This window comes from Brassica napus, chromosome C1 (genome assembly GCF_020379485.1).
Source record: "Brassica napus cultivar Da-Ae chromosome C1, Da-Ae, whole genome shotgun sequence".
Lineage (NCBI taxonomy): Eukaryota > Viridiplantae > Streptophyta > Magnoliopsida > Brassicales > Brassicaceae > Brassica > Brassica napus.
Genome location: NC_063444.1, coordinates 39,910,434 through 39,927,354, shown reverse-complemented (window position 1 = coordinate 39,927,354; position 16,921 = coordinate 39,910,434). Strand labels below are relative to the sequence as shown.

Genomic DNA, 16,921 nt, shown 5'->3' with positions numbered 1-16,921 from the left:
TCTAACTATCACCTCACCACCAAAAACACACACTTTAGTTCTCTGTGTTTTTCTTTATAGATGCGCTCATACACACACCTGCACAGAAATATTTTGATGTATTAAAACCAAAATAACATTCAGATTTTCATTTATAGTTATATCAGATCAAGACTCGAAGATCACTGCCAAAGCATCCATTATTCAGCTTATCAGGCCTCCCTATGGTGAAAAACAGCTCCGCGGCCTCCTTTGGGGTCATGTAACTAGCTTTCACAAAGCAAGAAGGAAACATAAATTGTTCTATATTTTTTACAAAATGTCCTGGGAGATTCACAGAAAGGTGAAGGGTCAAATTTTTTGAGATGATAGACATCAGGAACAACCTTCAGATCCTGCCTAAAATTCTTATATGAAATCAAATAAAAATTGATATAATGCTGACAATTACAGAGTTACGATCAAGAGGCTATCATTTGTAGGCTTTGATAACGATAATACTTTTATTTTGTGGTATAATGATATACACCATTATCAAGTCGATACTCTTTATGCGTCTTCATTGTTTACAAGTCTTTTCAAGAATACAAAATGTGCATTTGTGCTCACAAGGGAAGGTTTAGGCCAAAGGTGAATGCATAGATAGGATTATAACAGTAAACACATAAGCTAAGAAGGGGTGATATATATTAATCATAGGGGTTTCTGAAATTTTTCAAGAGCTCTGGAATGTCATACCCCAACATATCATCAACAGTCTGCAACATTTTCGGCTTTAGCTTCTCGAACTTGTCGATGTTGTAACCACTTAGCACCTCCCTGAACTGCTCCACGTTTGGGAAATCTCCTTTTGGTAAGTGATGCTCTCTTTGTACCTGTTTCCATGTCAAACACAAAATTCAACACACAAACAGACATTGGTATTAAGAATCTGAGAATTAGAAATGCCATATTGAATAGATCCTTTAGAAGTCGGTTCAACCTTTCCAAAGACGTCTTCCAAGTTATCTACCAGTTTCTGTTGAGCTTTGGCTTTTCCCATTATGGCTGGCATCTCCTTCTTCAAATGGCTGATGATGCACGCATGTATCTTTGCAGCTCTTGCCCTTTTCACAAACTCATTTATCTGTTATAGCACAAAGAAGATTGTTAGATCCAATCGGGGGGGGGAGGAAGTGAAAGAAGTCTCGTTCACACTCACTCGACGATCACAAGCTTTCTTTGGAATGTCTTTCAAATCAGCGAGAAGGTCATCTTGCTCCTTTTCAAACAATTCTCTCCCAATTGGACCAGTCGCAGCTTCATTAATGGGTTTATCACTGAACGAACTGTAAAAAGCAAACAAATAAACAAGATCATCAAAACATAAACTTCAGTTTCAAACCGCTTTATTGTCTGCCAACAACAAGTTGAAGAAAAAAGTTCACTTACCCAATGTAGACACGGGAAACCTCGGGAGTATTGAGAACTTTCCCAAGTGACCACATGAGAGCACCATATACTCTCATTAACTGTCCAACATTCAGAGACAGACGTGTAAATGTATCAGAACATGGAAAACAATAAAAGGAGTGTGTGAAAGAAGGAACGAAATAAGAATTGATAACAGATTGGGGCGTGTCAACCTGCTGAGTGTCCACTTGGTCAGCCTTATTCAGAACAACGCGGATCTTGTCGTCGTGACCTCGTAAAGATGAAATAACCCGCTTGAACTCATCGCTTACATCCAGCTTGTGAGGATCGAACAGGAGGAGGATGAGATCACACTTAGAGGCGAACCATGATGTAACACCAGTGAAGTCATATGCTCGCTGTGTCCGTTGCTTTTCCCCTGATAAAACTCCAGGAGTGTCGACAAATGCTACGTGCTCCAGCAGCTTCAGTAAAGGTGAAGTGATCAACAATTATCAGTAAATCAATAGAAGCAAAAATCAAGAACAATCTCCATTGGGAAGCATGAGGTTAGACATACAGGGTGAGGCATCTGAGAACATTCAAACTTCGACAAAAAGGCAGTCCCGAAAGTTGTAAGACCGCTGAATGGCATATCTGCTTGAACCGCTACTGTGTTCCCTGGAATGCTTCTTTCATCAGGTCCAGACTGTGAAACACAATAAACAGATTGAAATCATTCTTCACTCAAGGTGAAAATGAAATAACATAGCCACTATTGTCAACCACCGAGTTAAAACTTAGTCAGTACTATTCACCACAAAAATCAAATGTTTAGCAGGAGATGATGAATATCGTTTTAAAGAGACTAATACATCCTACCAGAAATGAAAGTATCGGTAAACTACAAATTATCATACCATGACAACAACAAATCTGTCAGTAGTTGGTTCAGGTCCAATATGAGCTCCTGAAAGTATGATAGGTGACGTTATAAGAAGCTGTTTTACAGCTTAGCATTGTCTCTTTTTAAACATAGAAACTACTAAGTAGGATAACTTGCCTGGATAACTAGCTTTAAGCAAATGCTTAATGAATGTTGTTTTTCCTGTGGAATATTGACCCAGAAGCATTACCATGGGTTTTGCATCGAAATCACTGTTCGTCTACGTAAAACACAAGTAATTAGTTTAATGGTCAATACAGTTTACAACTCAATAACATTCGAAACTTAAATAACAACTATCCCGAATTAATATTATAAGAGTACCAATAAGCGATGCCCAACTTACCAACAAAGGGGATACAAAATCGTTGAACCGATAAGCAACTTCGAGTGGCTTCAGCTTTTGAATGTACAGCCTCTTCAGGCCATCGACTATAGATGTTACGGAGGACAGAGAAATCTGAAAACAAGATATTCAGTTTAGACAAACAGTAGATGTAAATGAAAATAAAACAGATGTTAGCAACTAAGAAAACTCGACTTTAACTCCACCAATGATCTTTTTGAATACATAATAAAGAGTAGGTAAGAAGGACCATCATAAATATTTGCTAAATATGGGAATATTTTGATTCTTGAACCCTGAACTGTTGGCAGTTAAATAGACTGGTTAAAGCAAAGCAAAGCAAACCTTTTTAGAAGATTTTGAAGAGAACCAGTGAGCTGTAAGTGATGCATCTGCAGAAGGACTACCTGAACAATTTAAACCAATATGAGGTATTAAATTACAAAAATTAAACCGTTGGGTCTAGTATAAGGAGATTCTTCATACCATTAACATTAAGATCACTGGACTTTGATGATGAATGCTTCTTCTTCTGAATGACAAACATGAACAGTTGTAAGCAACAGTTATTTAACCCTCGAAAGACATCAAAAAGGAAACTACAGGACCAACACTAACCGCCATTAATACACCTAGACCTTCCATAACAGGAGGATTCATATTCTTGAAGTCAACTGCAATTACCCAGATTATCATTCAGAAACAAGAACCAACACATTAACTAGCCAAAGGAAGGTACTATTAATGCTTTAGTGGCCATGCCGTCGCTATGAAGAACGTCATGCGAAATCTCATGTCCAGTTTGAGCCAAAGAAACGAGCTATAACAAACAACAAATAGATTAGAATTTCAAGAGCGATACAAGGAGATTTGAAATAAAAGAAATGGATGTGAACCTGCATAGCAACAATGAAATCTTTGAAACCAAGATACCCCTGTCTCTTTGCATCTGCAATTGCCCACACCTATCAGAAATTCACAAGACACAGTGTAGAGCATGATCGCAAAAGCCGATTTAATAATAATGAACAAAATTTATAATCCCTCAAGTGAACTTGTTCCAATCACTTATTCAACCAACGCAATCAAAATCCTTATACCTGCTTCAACTCGGGTCGAGGCAAATTCGACATGGAGAAGAACTTGATCGCGTCGCTACCAGTAATGCGTCCATCTCCGTCTGCTCGTTACAACCAAAACCAGAGAAGCTCTTTAGCGGGCGATAAACTGAGTAAACAAATCGTAGATTGAAGAAGTGAGACCTGAATCGGCGAACTCGAACCATTCCTTGTAGATCAGTTGATTCTCCTTTGAACACGAACCAGCTGCCACGGAATCGATCTCCATCTCCGAAAGCGGGTTCTTCTTCTTCTTCGTCTCGACGGGGGGCAAGAAAGAGAATTAGCAATGCGAGAAAGTGTCCTATACTTTCATAAATTTTCACATATGCCCCAATTACTGTTGATTGCGTCGTAATAGCCCCCTATTAATAAAGAGAGAGAAAGAGAGAGTTTTAAGATTCCCTTTTAAGATTGGTCAGTATAGTAATAAATACAGTACTTTGTTTTGCCAACATGGTAAAATCCAAATACAACTCAATATGGTTAAAGTATTTTAGATTTTAATCAAGACAAAAAGACAAAAATAGCACTAAATCAAGTTTTTGTTTCCAAACTAGCATTCAAAATCAAAAGCCATAAAAATAGCACTTAATGTTTTATCAAAAGTCACAAACTTAAGGTTTAGAGTTAAAGGGTGGGATTTAAGATTTAGGGTTTAGAGTTTAGAGTTTAGAGTTTAGGGTTTAGGGTTTAGGGTTTAGAATTTAGGGTTTAGGGTTTAGAGTTTAGGGTTTAGGGTTTAGGGTTTAGGATTTAGGGTTTAGAATTTAGGGTTTAGGGTTTAGGGTTTAGGGTTTAGAATTTAGAAATGAGGTTTTGGGGATAAGATATAAACTTAGAAATGTGCTATTTTGGTCATTTTAGTTTTTGAATGCTATTTTTGTGATATAAACTTAGAAATGTGCTATTTTGGACATTTGCCCTTTAGTCAACATGTGAAGGATTTATTTGATTATATCATGGAGATTAACAGATTCAACATTAAAAATGTTTAATTTTCATCCAAAAACTTTAATGAAGTCTAATGTTATTGAATGATTTTTGTACACCTGGTGCAAAAATAGTCAACATAATTTTGAAATCTAATTATGAACATTATTCATTACCAACTAAAAGAGAAAGTTTTATTGGTTTTAGTATTCTAAATTTCTACCACATTTAAAAAAAAAATTGTATCTGAGATTCCAGAATATTTTAATCCTCCTATATATTAATTGAGAAGTCACTTTAGTAATTTATGCTAATGTGTCATTCATTGAAGATGTTTGAGAAAAATTGTTATAACTTGATTGGTTCATGATTTTCTATTTTTTATTTATTTTTAAAAATTATAAAGACAATAATATCAAAACTAAACAAAACTCATTGCCATTGACGATGTTTCAAAAAAAAAAAAAAAAAAAACTCATTGCCAAACAACTTGACTTGTAACCTAATAAGTAACAATTCCATATTGTATTCTTTATTTTCCGTCGATCATTCAATTTTTCATATAGAATTTAAGACTGCAGCTAGCTAATCTCAACGAAAGTTGCTCAAATAAAATCAGATCACGAAGAAAAAAACCTTTTTCTTCAGTACCATTGACGATGTTCGGGCTCAATAACGCCAAGTCAACTGTCACAGCATATATGAAACTTTTCTAAGAAGAATCCTTAGTTTGTTGAGAAGTGTAACAGGAAGCAAAGCCTTTTCTCAAACGCACACAATAAGTAAGCTTCTTTTTATCCTCTTTGTATTTCCTTTGTAGTTTGTAGCTTCATTTTATGACCAAGAAAGTGATTAATTGTTTATGGTAGTGGAGAGTAAATGGTGTTTGCAACAGTTGAGAAAGTTTTTCGCTTTAGGATCTTGATTACACCTTGTATCTTATGGCAACTGATTGTTTAGAGTCAATGTTACATCTTTTTCGCATGTTTTCAGATGTCTTGAAGAAAATCCTCACAACTGTTTGACAAATATTGCTCTCGAAGGTGGTGATTCAGATAGTGATGGATATTTGGCTGAGGTATTATTCAGACACAATGAAACGTAAAGTACTCTCATGATCTGTTTTAAGCTCTTGCTCTGACCTAGCCACTAGAAAAAAAATAATTTAAGATTGTTACATGATTGTGTAAGAGCAGGAGGTGGAGATGAAGAAGCTAGAAGAAGAGAAGGAAGATGCATTAGCGGCACATGATGCCCCAGAGTAAGCATTGAGTATGTTAGCTTTTAACTACTTTAGATGTCCGGAATCGACATTTGAGATTCAGATAAAATCTCAACTTGTTGTAAAACTTAGGATTGGAATCAGTAAGTTCTTATTTCATTAATTATAAAGTGTGTCTTTTATATACGGAATTACAAGATAGATAAAAGGAAAGATTACAAATCATAAACACAAAGGGAAAAAGAAAAAGGAAAACACAAGGTAGCCGCCTCTCTCTCTTTGGCCGACTCTCTCTCCTCTCTCTCTCTCTCCTGCGGATTGGGCCTCTAATGGATCGGGCCGATTATGAACATCCATCACATGATTTATAACACTCTCCATTGGATGCCATAACCATACAGAGTTCGTAATACGCTTTGGATGCTGCCTCATTAAAACCTTATCAGGAAAACCCAGTGGAACAAAACCATGATGAAGGAAAAAGAGTACAACACGTATTACTCCCCCTGATGTGAACCTCAGTGAACGTCTTTCAGTCGACGCATCCCAATCTGATGCGTGAGCTTCCTGAATGTAGAAGTCGGGAGTGACTTAGTGAATAGGTCAGCTGAATTTTCGCTGGACCGTATCTGGACGATATGGACCTCGCCGGCTTTCTGAAGCTCGTGCATGAAGAAGAACTTTGGCAATATGTGCTACGTTTTGTCTCTTCTGATGTAACCATCTTTGAGCTAAGCAATGCACGCAGCATTGTCCTCACACATCATGGTCGGTTCCTTGCACTCGACCATCCCACAATCTGATCGGACATGTTGGGTCATCGACCTTAACCAGACGACCTCGCGGATGGCCTCATGAATGGCCAATATTTCCGAGTGATTAGATGAAGTGGCCGCGATCGTCTGTTTCATGGAACGCCATGATATGGTCGTACCTCCATGTGTAAAGACATATCCTGTCTGTGATCAAGCATTGTGTGGATCTGATAGATAGCATGCATCAGCAAAGCCAACTAAACCATATTTGTTATGGTTAGTATAAAATAGACTCGAGTCTTTCATTCCTTGCAGGTAACGAAGAACATGTTTAATCTCATTCCAGTGCCTTTGGGTCGGACATGAGCTAAACCTAGATAGTAGGTTCACGGCAAAGCTTATATCAGGCCGTGTGTGAGTTGCAAAATACATTAAAGCTCCTATGGCACTGAGATATGACATTTCGGGACCTAGGACATCTTCATCGTCCATTTTAGGACGGAAGGGATCAGTGTCCAGGCCGAGTGACCTCACGACCATGGGGCTGGACAAAGGGTGTGAGTCGGCCATGTTAAACCTCTTGAGTACTTTTTCTGTATATGTCATTTGATGCACAAGGATTCCATCATTTATGTACTCAAGTTGTAATCCCAAACAGAATTTTGTTTTTCCGAGATCTTTCATCTCGAATTCTTTCTTAAGGTATTCAGCCGTTTGGGAAATCTCTCCAGAGGTTCCTAGGATATTCAGATCATCAACATATACTGCTATGATCACGAATCCTTTGTTTTCGAATTTCTTAATGAAAATACATGGACTGATAGGGTCATTTCTATATCCCTTTTTCACTAGGTTCTCACTTAGTCTATTGTACCACATTCGACCTGATTGTTTCAGTCCATAAAGAGATTTATTCAACTTAATACAATGTTGTTCTCGAGAACTCTCTTTGTTTTTCAATTCGATACCCTCTGGGACTTTCATGTAAATCTCATTATCCAGTGGACCATATAGGTATGCGGTGACAATATCCATTAACCATAAATCTAGACTTTCTTTCACGGCCAGACTTATTAAAAATCTGAAGGTCGTAGCATCCACCACAGGGGAGTATGTCTCCTCATAGTCTATTCCTGGTCTCTGTGAGAATCCTTCTGCCACAAGTCGTGCCTTATATCTCACGACTTCACCATTTTCATTTCTTTTTCTCATAAAGACCTATTTATATCCAACTGGTTTGATATCATGAGATGTCCGGATTAGTGGACCAAATACACCTCTTTTTCTCAATGATTCTAACTCCACGTTTATGGCTTCTTTCCACTTAAGCCAATCTGATCGTTGCATGCATTCATATTTAGACGTGGGTTTATGATCCTCATTATCCATAAGTTCAAGTGCTACTTCATAAGCAAATATATCATCCATGTCGACATGTTTTCTGTTCCATCGTTTCCTAGACAAGACATAGTTTATTGAGATCTCATTATTTTCTCGACCATCAGTACCATGAAGCTTGGCGTCCCAAGCAACATTGTTAGGCACATCAGGGCCGGCCACATTAATGGCATCAGGTCAGGTTATGTCTAAACCCGGAGAGTCGGGTGCGGCCACATTACGGGCTGGATCGGCCGCGACCATGTCTGGTATCTTATCAACCTCGGTTTTATTTTCTGCACCTCTCTTTGTTTTCCGAGGGTTCTTATCTTTGGAACCTATTGGTCTACCACGTTTCACACGTTTTCTAGACACTGTAGCAACTTGATTGTGTCACTCTTGAACATCAATTCTTATTGGTGCATTAGCAGCTGGTATGTATGACTTAGTCACAATTTTCGGGTCAGCAAAGGAATCTGGCAATTGATTAGCTAGCTTTTGTAAATGTATGATCTTTTGAACTTCTAGATCACATTCTTGAGTTCGAGGATCTTGCCAAGATATGGATGTTTGATTCCATGAAATTTATTTTACCATTTTACTGCTATATCCCCCTAATGTTGGAAGTTCGGATTCATTAAATTGACAATCCGCGTATCTGGCCTTAAATAAATCACCCGTAGTTGGCTCAAGATACTTTATAATGGTGGGAGAATCAAATCCAACATATATCCTCATCCTCCTTTGAGGTCCCATCTTTGTTCTCTGTGGTGGAGCAATTGGAACATAAACGGCACAGCCGAATGTCTTAAGATGGGAAATGTCTGGCTCATGACCCGTAAGCAATTGTGATGGGGAATACTTATGTTCACTAGATGTCCTGATGCGTATGAGCTCGGCTGCGTGAAGGACGGCATGTCCCCATGCAGAAACTGGCAGCTTTGATTTCATAAGCAACAGTCTAGCAATGAGCTGTATGCGTTTTATAAATGATTCAGCTAAGCCGCTATGTGTATGTACATGTGCCACGGAGTATTCTACAGTTACCCCCATGGACATACAATAATCATTAAACGCTTGGGAAGTAAACTCACCAGCATTGTCAAGACGTATAGTCTTCAAAGGAAAATCTGGAAAATGAGCTCGTAATCGAATTATCTGAGCAAGTAACCTTGCAAATGCCAATTTTCTGGTCGAGGGGAGACAGACATGCGACCATCTAGTGGACGCATCTATGAGGACCAAGAAATATCGAAATGTCCCACTAGGTGGGTGAATTGGTCCACAGATTTCTCCTTGAATTCTTTCCAGAAAGTTTATCATTTCCTTAGTGACTTTAACTGGTGATGGCCTAGAAATGAGTTTCCCTTGGGAACAAGAAACACACTATAGGTTCTTAGGGATAATTCATTTCTCTTTAAGGGTATGGCCGTTAGTGTTCAGGATCAGTTTACGCATCATGGTCGAACCGGGATGGCCAAGCTGGTCGTACCATAAAGTGAAGTTGTCGATTGCCTCTTTATTAAAAGTGGCATTGGCCTCGATCATACTGAATTTAGCATGGTAAAGACCAGTAGATAGTGCGGGTATGAATTCTAAAACTTTCTTATTGTCATGGACGATTTCAATGATCTGAAGGGATTCTTTGTTTCCTTCGCCCGTGGTTTCAATATGAAAGTCATTCATTAAAATGTCTTTAAAGCTTAATAGACTTCTCTTAGATTTGGGTGAATGCAAGGCATCTGATATCTCAAGATATGTACTCATAGGCAACAGGATGTTGGCCTGGCCGTGACCCTCTATGAGACTAGATATACCCGCAATGGTGGAGATGTTGGCATTTTTCAGAGTTAGGTTTATGAAGTATCTCTTGTCCTTAAAGATTGTGTCGCTTGACCCACTGTTCACAACGAGTACATCCTTGTTCTCGTTCATTTCTAAAACAAGATTCAAAAGGATGTTACTTAGAGACTTCATATATAAAAACCATTCATTTATTATTAAGTTTTAAGTTCAAAGGAATGACAACATAGAAATGAAAAACAACAAATCAAAGAACACCAAAATTTAGATTACAAATGTCGAAATCAATCTTCAGTCTTTAAGACAATCTGAAGTTTCATAGTCCATAAGATCGTCCTTTTCATGATCGAAGTCATGTTCATCATCTTGATAGGTCATATGGGCTTCTGGATTCTTCCCTTTCAAACTCTCTTGATAGAGTTCAACTAGATGTTTGGGAGTCCTACAAGTCTTAGCCCAATGATTACTCATTCCACATCTATGGCACACAGATTTATCTGATTTGGTCGAGTGTTGGGGGTTTGAATGAAGATCCACGGCCGCGACCATAACCTCTTCCAAATGAGCCATGGTCACGCCCATGGTCTCTACCATGTTGATTCCCTCGCCCGCGGCCAAAGGAGCTTCGGCCACGTCCACGTCCGTTCCACTTTCCTCGACCACGGCCATGATGGCCTTTTCCTTGGACGTGGTTGGACTCTTTATTGCCCTCTGTCGTGTGTGCTTCAGGTAGTGGAGCTGATCCAAGAGGTCTCATCTGAATGTTTCTCATCAATAATTCATTGTTCTGCTCAGCGAGCAAGAGACAAGAAATAAAATTAGCATAGGTCTTCAAACCTTTCTCACGGTACTGTAGTTGTAACAGCACATTGCTTGCATGGAAAGTGGAAAAGGTTTTCTCAAGCATATCCTGATCCGTAATACTTTCACCACACAGTTTCAATTTAGAAACAATCTTAAACAGTGCAGAGTTATACTCGTCCACAGACTTATAGTCTTGGATCCTGAGATTCGTCCAATCAAACCGAGCTTTTGGTAAGATCACCGTTCTCTGGTGATCATATCTCGATTTCAATTATGTCCAAAGATCTAGTGGATTCTCAATGGTTAGATATTGATCCTTGAGACTCTCAGCTAGATGATGATGAATGATCAAGATGGCTCTGTATCGATCTTTCTCATTAGCATTACTGTTCTCGGTGATACATTCACCGAGTCTCTTGGATTTCAGGATGATCTTAGCATCAAGCGCCCACTGAAGTTAATTATCTCCAGAGAGATTTAGGGCAGCAAAATCAAGGTTGTTAATTTTCGATATCTGAAATCATAGATTAATATTTTTAGATCTTTTAGGAATAGTTTCAATGTTTTAAACGAACAAGTTTTATGTTTAAACAATCAATCAAGCCTCACGGCCAAGATCTATGCCTTACGACCAAGTTAAGCCACACGGCTATGTATGCAAGGTAAGCCACACAGCTATGGATGCAGTCGGTTCAATCTTATACATTTAGTTTATCATGTAATTGCAATCCTAACATATATTGTTTCTATCAGTTCATACGATGCAATCAATACAAACAAAACTCTCGGCCAAGCAAAAGAACAAGCACACGGCTACTTGATTTTAATTCAATACCATTCCTAGAATAATGTTCTAAGTGTAATTTGCAATCAATCAATTGTGATCAATTAGGGTATGAATGCAACAAGGCCACACGGCCACGAGGTATGATCTAGAACAATTAACCTAGCATGTAGTTTCAGATTCGATTTTAAAACAATCTAGACTAGGTTATTAGGGTTTCAGTTTAAACAAGCCAAACAATCTTAATTTATTCAGATTCGAGTTTAAACAATCTTTAGAAACAGTTCTAGGTGATCAAATCAATCAATCAATATTCAAATTTAAACAATCAAAACCGATTCTTTCAAATTAGGGTTTTAGGGTTTCGATTTGATCTTAGATCAAAGGGGTTTGATTTGAGATTCAAAACCATTAAAGCTTTGATTTTAATTGATCAATAGATCAATCTCGATTTTAGGGTTTGGGGATCGAACTTTTAGAGCTTCGATTTACTCATTAGGGTTTGATCTATTATCCTATGGCTTTTATCATAAAGATTATATTTTATGGTTTCATTCTTTATCAACCAACCCAATTTGATTCATATGTTCTTAGAATTCGAATTACATTTAGCTTAGTTGTTTGATGAACCGGACCACCAAAGAATGAACCTCGAGCTGCAACACGAACGGGAACGATCTATACGCGAGCTGGACACGAGCTGTTTGCTGTCGGATCGCGAACGGCTCACTACAAGAAAACACGGATTTACCGACTGTTTTTCCCGACCACAATTGCAGTCGCTAAATTTACGGACTGATTAGCGACTGACTTGCGACCAAAAAATAATCAGTAGCTAAAGAGTCATTAAGTAAGGACTACGGAGTAACGTCGCACTTTAGTTGTAAATTAGCGACTAAAGTGTAACTAATATGTAGTCGGTAAATTACAGTCGGCAATTGGTCACTAATTTAGCGACTGATTACCGACTGAATATGTGGGTGGAAAAACAATCGCTTTTCAGTCTTTAAAAATCGGTATTAAACATGTGAATGTCGTTTTGGAGGTATGTATACCAAATATATACGATTGAATATATCAGTCGCAAAATCAGTCGGAAATTAGTTGAAAATTAGTCAGAAATCAGTCGGAAAATGTTACCCGAAACATAGATCTCATACCCTAAACCCTAAAAATGGTTTTAAACTCCAAATTTTAAATATAAACCTTAAAACTATAAACTTTTCACACTTTAAATCTTAATCTAAACCCTAAACAACATTTCTCAAAATCCTATATTATAAATACAAATCCAATTATAATATTTTAAAACCTAAACTCCAAAACTTAGATATAAAGTTTAACATCAAATCTTAGATCTATAACCCAAATACTATACACCAAACTCTAATCTCTAAACCTAAACCATATTCTCCAAATCACAAATAGCAAATCTTGAATTTCAAATTTAAATACAAATCTTATATTATAAAACACTAAACCATATACTCCAAATACTATAAAGTAATCTTAAACTTAAAAATTGTTCTTTTAATAATTGATCTCAAACCTTAAAATTTAATTCTTCACACAACCAACTCTAATATTTCATACTCTAATATCTAATCCTAAACTTAAACTAAAAATGGATTTTGAAATTAAATTTTAAATTTTAATCTAATTTCCAAATAATATACAATTCGAAACTTTAAACACCAAACTTAAATCCAATACTCCAAATCATAAATTTAAACACAAATGCTTGATAATGTAAATGTATAACTTAATTGTTATAAAACAATTAGTATAATAATACAATTACAAATTTTAAAACAATATTAAATGAAATATATTGAATTTTAAGTTAATTGGTTAATCTTTAATAACCATATGTTGATTTTAATATAATTACAAATGAAGCTTTGTTTCCCTTTGTCTTATTAGTTATTACTCAATATTTAAAAATTAGGATAATATTTTCTAACCATTGATTGTTTTGGATCTGACGGTCTTTGTTTTGGATCTGATAGTCTGAGACTAATCTTTTTTCATTGGTTGATATCAAATGGCAAGGATTGTGTTAGATTCAATAACAACCATTGATTAAAGTTTAATCAAATGGTGGAGATTCAATCTCAACTTTATCGTTTGTTTTGTTCTTCTAGACTTCTACCCACCACAAAGAAACATCTAACTTGTTTTCTTTTTGTTTTGAACGACACATCCACTTGTTCTCTTCATTAAGATAATTGTCAGACGACGAAAAAAAACTCGTCGTCTTCACTATATTTTGTTCCAGTGTCAGACTTCACTTTGCTCAACCCACGGCGTCTTCTCCCTTGCTCAACCCACGGCGTCTCCTCCCTTCTCAACCCACGGCGTTTAGACAGAGAAGAACCCACCGTGGCTTGACAGAGAAGAACCCACCGTCGCTTGACAGATAAGAACCCACCGGCGCTTGTCAAGAAGAACCCACCGGCGCTTGTCAAGAAGAACCCACAGGCGTTTCACAGAGCGTGACTGGAGATGGAGAAGACAGAGCAGTGTGACCGGAGACAGAGAAGACAGAGGAGGAGGAGGAAAATGGCGGTGGCAAATCTCGAGCTTCTCTCCCTCAGTCTCGGAAACAAAGAAGACAGAGGAAAAGGACGACCGCGGTGGCAAATCCCGAGCTTCTCTCCTCTGCTTCTCCGGTTATGCTCTCCGACGTTGCCGCTGCGTTTCGCCTCTGCTCACCTCGCCGGCTATGATGGAGAAGACAACACGCTGGGCTGAGGAGATTAGGTCTAGTTTTTTTTAATTTAGGTTTTGGTTAGGTGTGGTTATGTAAACCGGTTTAGAAAGATCACTAATTGTAAACCAATTTTAATTTCTAAATAAAAATTTATTCGGTAAAATTTTAATTTTGTAAACTGGTTTAAATTAATAAACTAAAAATCCGATTTTAATTTTAACCAAATATATGCATAAATATTTTTTATTTATATTTTGTAAAAATATATATATATATATATATGTAAATATATTTATAATAGTAGTCGCAAATCAGTCGCTAAAGTGGTCGCTATTCAGTCGCTAAAATTAACGACTGAATAGCGACCACTTTAGCGACTGATATATTGGTCGTAAATCAGTCGGTAATTACCGACTGATTACCGACTGATAAATTTAGCGACGAGCACTATTACGACGACATGAATCAGTCGTTAATCAGTCGTAAAACTTGATTTACCGACTGATTTCCTACTAATTTTGCAGTAGGAAAACACTTGTTTTCTTGTAGTGGCTGATCGTCGAACGGGAGCTTTTGCTGTCGGATCGCGAACTGTCCTGGTCAAGAGCTAGGCTGAGTTCGTATATGATCAGGAATGCCTTGGGGCTGGAGCTGATCGGATGAAGCTGAGACGGGAACGCTTGCAGGAACAAGAGACGCGATCGGGTTAGGGTTCGTCGGGTATGATTAGGGTTTTCGATTTCTGGTTTGTAGCTTTAAGGTTTTTAGAGGCTATCGTGCTGATAACGTGTTGTAAAATTTAGGATTGGAATCAGTAAGTTCTTATTTCATTAATTATAAAGTGTGCCCTTTATATAGGGAATTACAAGATAGATAAAAGGAAAGATTACAAATCATAAACACAAAGGGAAAGGAAAAAGGAAAACACAAGGTAGCCGCCTCTCTCTCTTTGGCCGACTCTCTCTCCTCTCTCTCTCTCCTGCGGATTGGACCTCTAATGGATCGGACCAATTATGGACATCCATCACATGATTTATAACACAACTGTCTTTTTGAATTTGTCGCAGATTATGTTGTGAGCAATACAATTAAAACAAAAACTCAAAATTGGACCCAACTTCGTTCTAGGTAAAAAAATTAAAATACTATATAATATAATTAATATCTCTACAACATTATTCTTAAGCATAATGCATTTATATTTATTTATAAAAGAACTACCATAAATTATCTCCAATTTATGGTAAGAATTGATGTAAAAACAATTTATGATAAAAATTTAAATGGAAGAATTATTAATGATTTCTTAATCGAATTTAAGAGATTTATAGCAACAAACATCAATCTCTCTAAATCTTAACTTATTTAACCAAAAATATTTTTTTCTAAATAGGTTGTTACATATCTTAATTTCCCCAACGATTTAAATTTATATATTCACAATAATAACAAATAAATATTTCAAATATTTCTTATACGATCTGGCATCTTTAAACTTACAATATAAATAACAAAACAAACTAATATGTCATATAATAAGTTTATGTTTTATCTAATATAATTTTCTTTATATTTTGAATAGTAAAAAATCATCAAAGTACAAAAAAAATTATAATAGTTTTTCATTTTTATGTACAATTTAAAAGTATATAAAATTTTAATTTTAGAAATATTATCAGTTTCTCTGGGGTTTTTATGGGTCAACCATGGTTAGGTCATGAGTTAATGATAATTGTTTGGATTTTTGCCGAGTTTTTTTCAGATTTTTGAATAACAAAATTTTTATTAAACTTAAACCAGATTATATACAGATCAATGGGTTTGCCGGTTCAACCGCGGGTCTGGGTCGGATATGAAGACACACTGAATATCTATTTATAGCATAAATATGTAGATCAAAATTCAAAAAACAGTTCTAAATACCAACTAACACTTTTATCCAAAAATCAAACCGGTGCTTTGAAGTCTTCCACAACATATTCCTATATTTCTTAAATAAGAAGTCACTTAAGTGATTTTTGCTTAGATGTCTATTATACAGAAAGTTTAAGAAAAATTGTTATAATTTGATTGGGTGAGAGATTTTAAATTTTTAATTATTTTAATTTGATCTAAAATAAAAGGTAAGTATAGAACTAATTAATATCACTTACCAACTAAATGATATTATAAATAATAATATATGGTACCTAACTGTCAAAATTATAGAAAGTTTAATAATGTTTGATTAATTCCTATTATATCTATATACTACATAAAATAATTGATAGAACACAATTTATTGAAATCGATATAATGATTACATATTCTTATATAAACATCATATTCGTTTATAAAGTATTATAATAATTATTAATTAATGTCTTACAATGTTCATATATGTCTTATAAGTCATTAATTAAAACATTTATAAAATTATCTATCATGGCTTACAAAATTATTATATCATAATTTAAAATTATTTTTAAGATTCTATAAAACATTTATAAAAAATAGAGATCCTCCTATATATTAAACGATAATTCCCTTAAGTGACTTTTGCGTACATGTCGATCATTTGTGAAGTCTTAAGTATTATCACTTGCCAAATAACCTAAATGATATTGCAAATAATAGTATATGGTAGCTAATTTTAAAAGTTATAGAAAGTGTAATAATGTTTGATCAATTATTTTTATATTTATATACTACATAAAATAATGATTTATAATTTTATATACTACATAAAATAATGGATATAAAACAATTT

At 35.9% G+C, this 16,921-nt stretch overlaps 1 protein-coding gene across 1 annotated transcript; it reads right to left on the bottom strand.

Moving 5' to 3' along the window:
* Positions 1-458: 458 nt before the first annotated feature.
* Positions 459-4,180, bottom strand: LOC106401823 (EH domain-containing protein 1). Its single transcript, XM_013842423.3, has 16 exons — positions 3,926-4,180; positions 3,764-3,843; positions 3,560-3,628; positions 3,426-3,483; positions 3,282-3,337; positions 3,150-3,195; positions 3,009-3,070; positions 2,664-2,777; positions 2,435-2,537; positions 2,292-2,341; positions 1,952-2,080; positions 1,605-1,856; positions 1,411-1,490; positions 1,181-1,307; positions 962-1,105; positions 459-854 (listed from the first exon to the last, which is right to left on the bottom strand). The coding sequence occupies exons 1-16, from the start codon at positions 4,008-4,010 to the stop codon at positions 669-671; spliced, it is 1,641 nt and encodes a 546-aa protein (XP_013697877.2). The 5' UTR covers positions 4,011-4,180; the 3' UTR covers positions 459-668.
* Between the last annotated feature and the right edge of the window lie 12,741 nt (positions 4,181-16,921).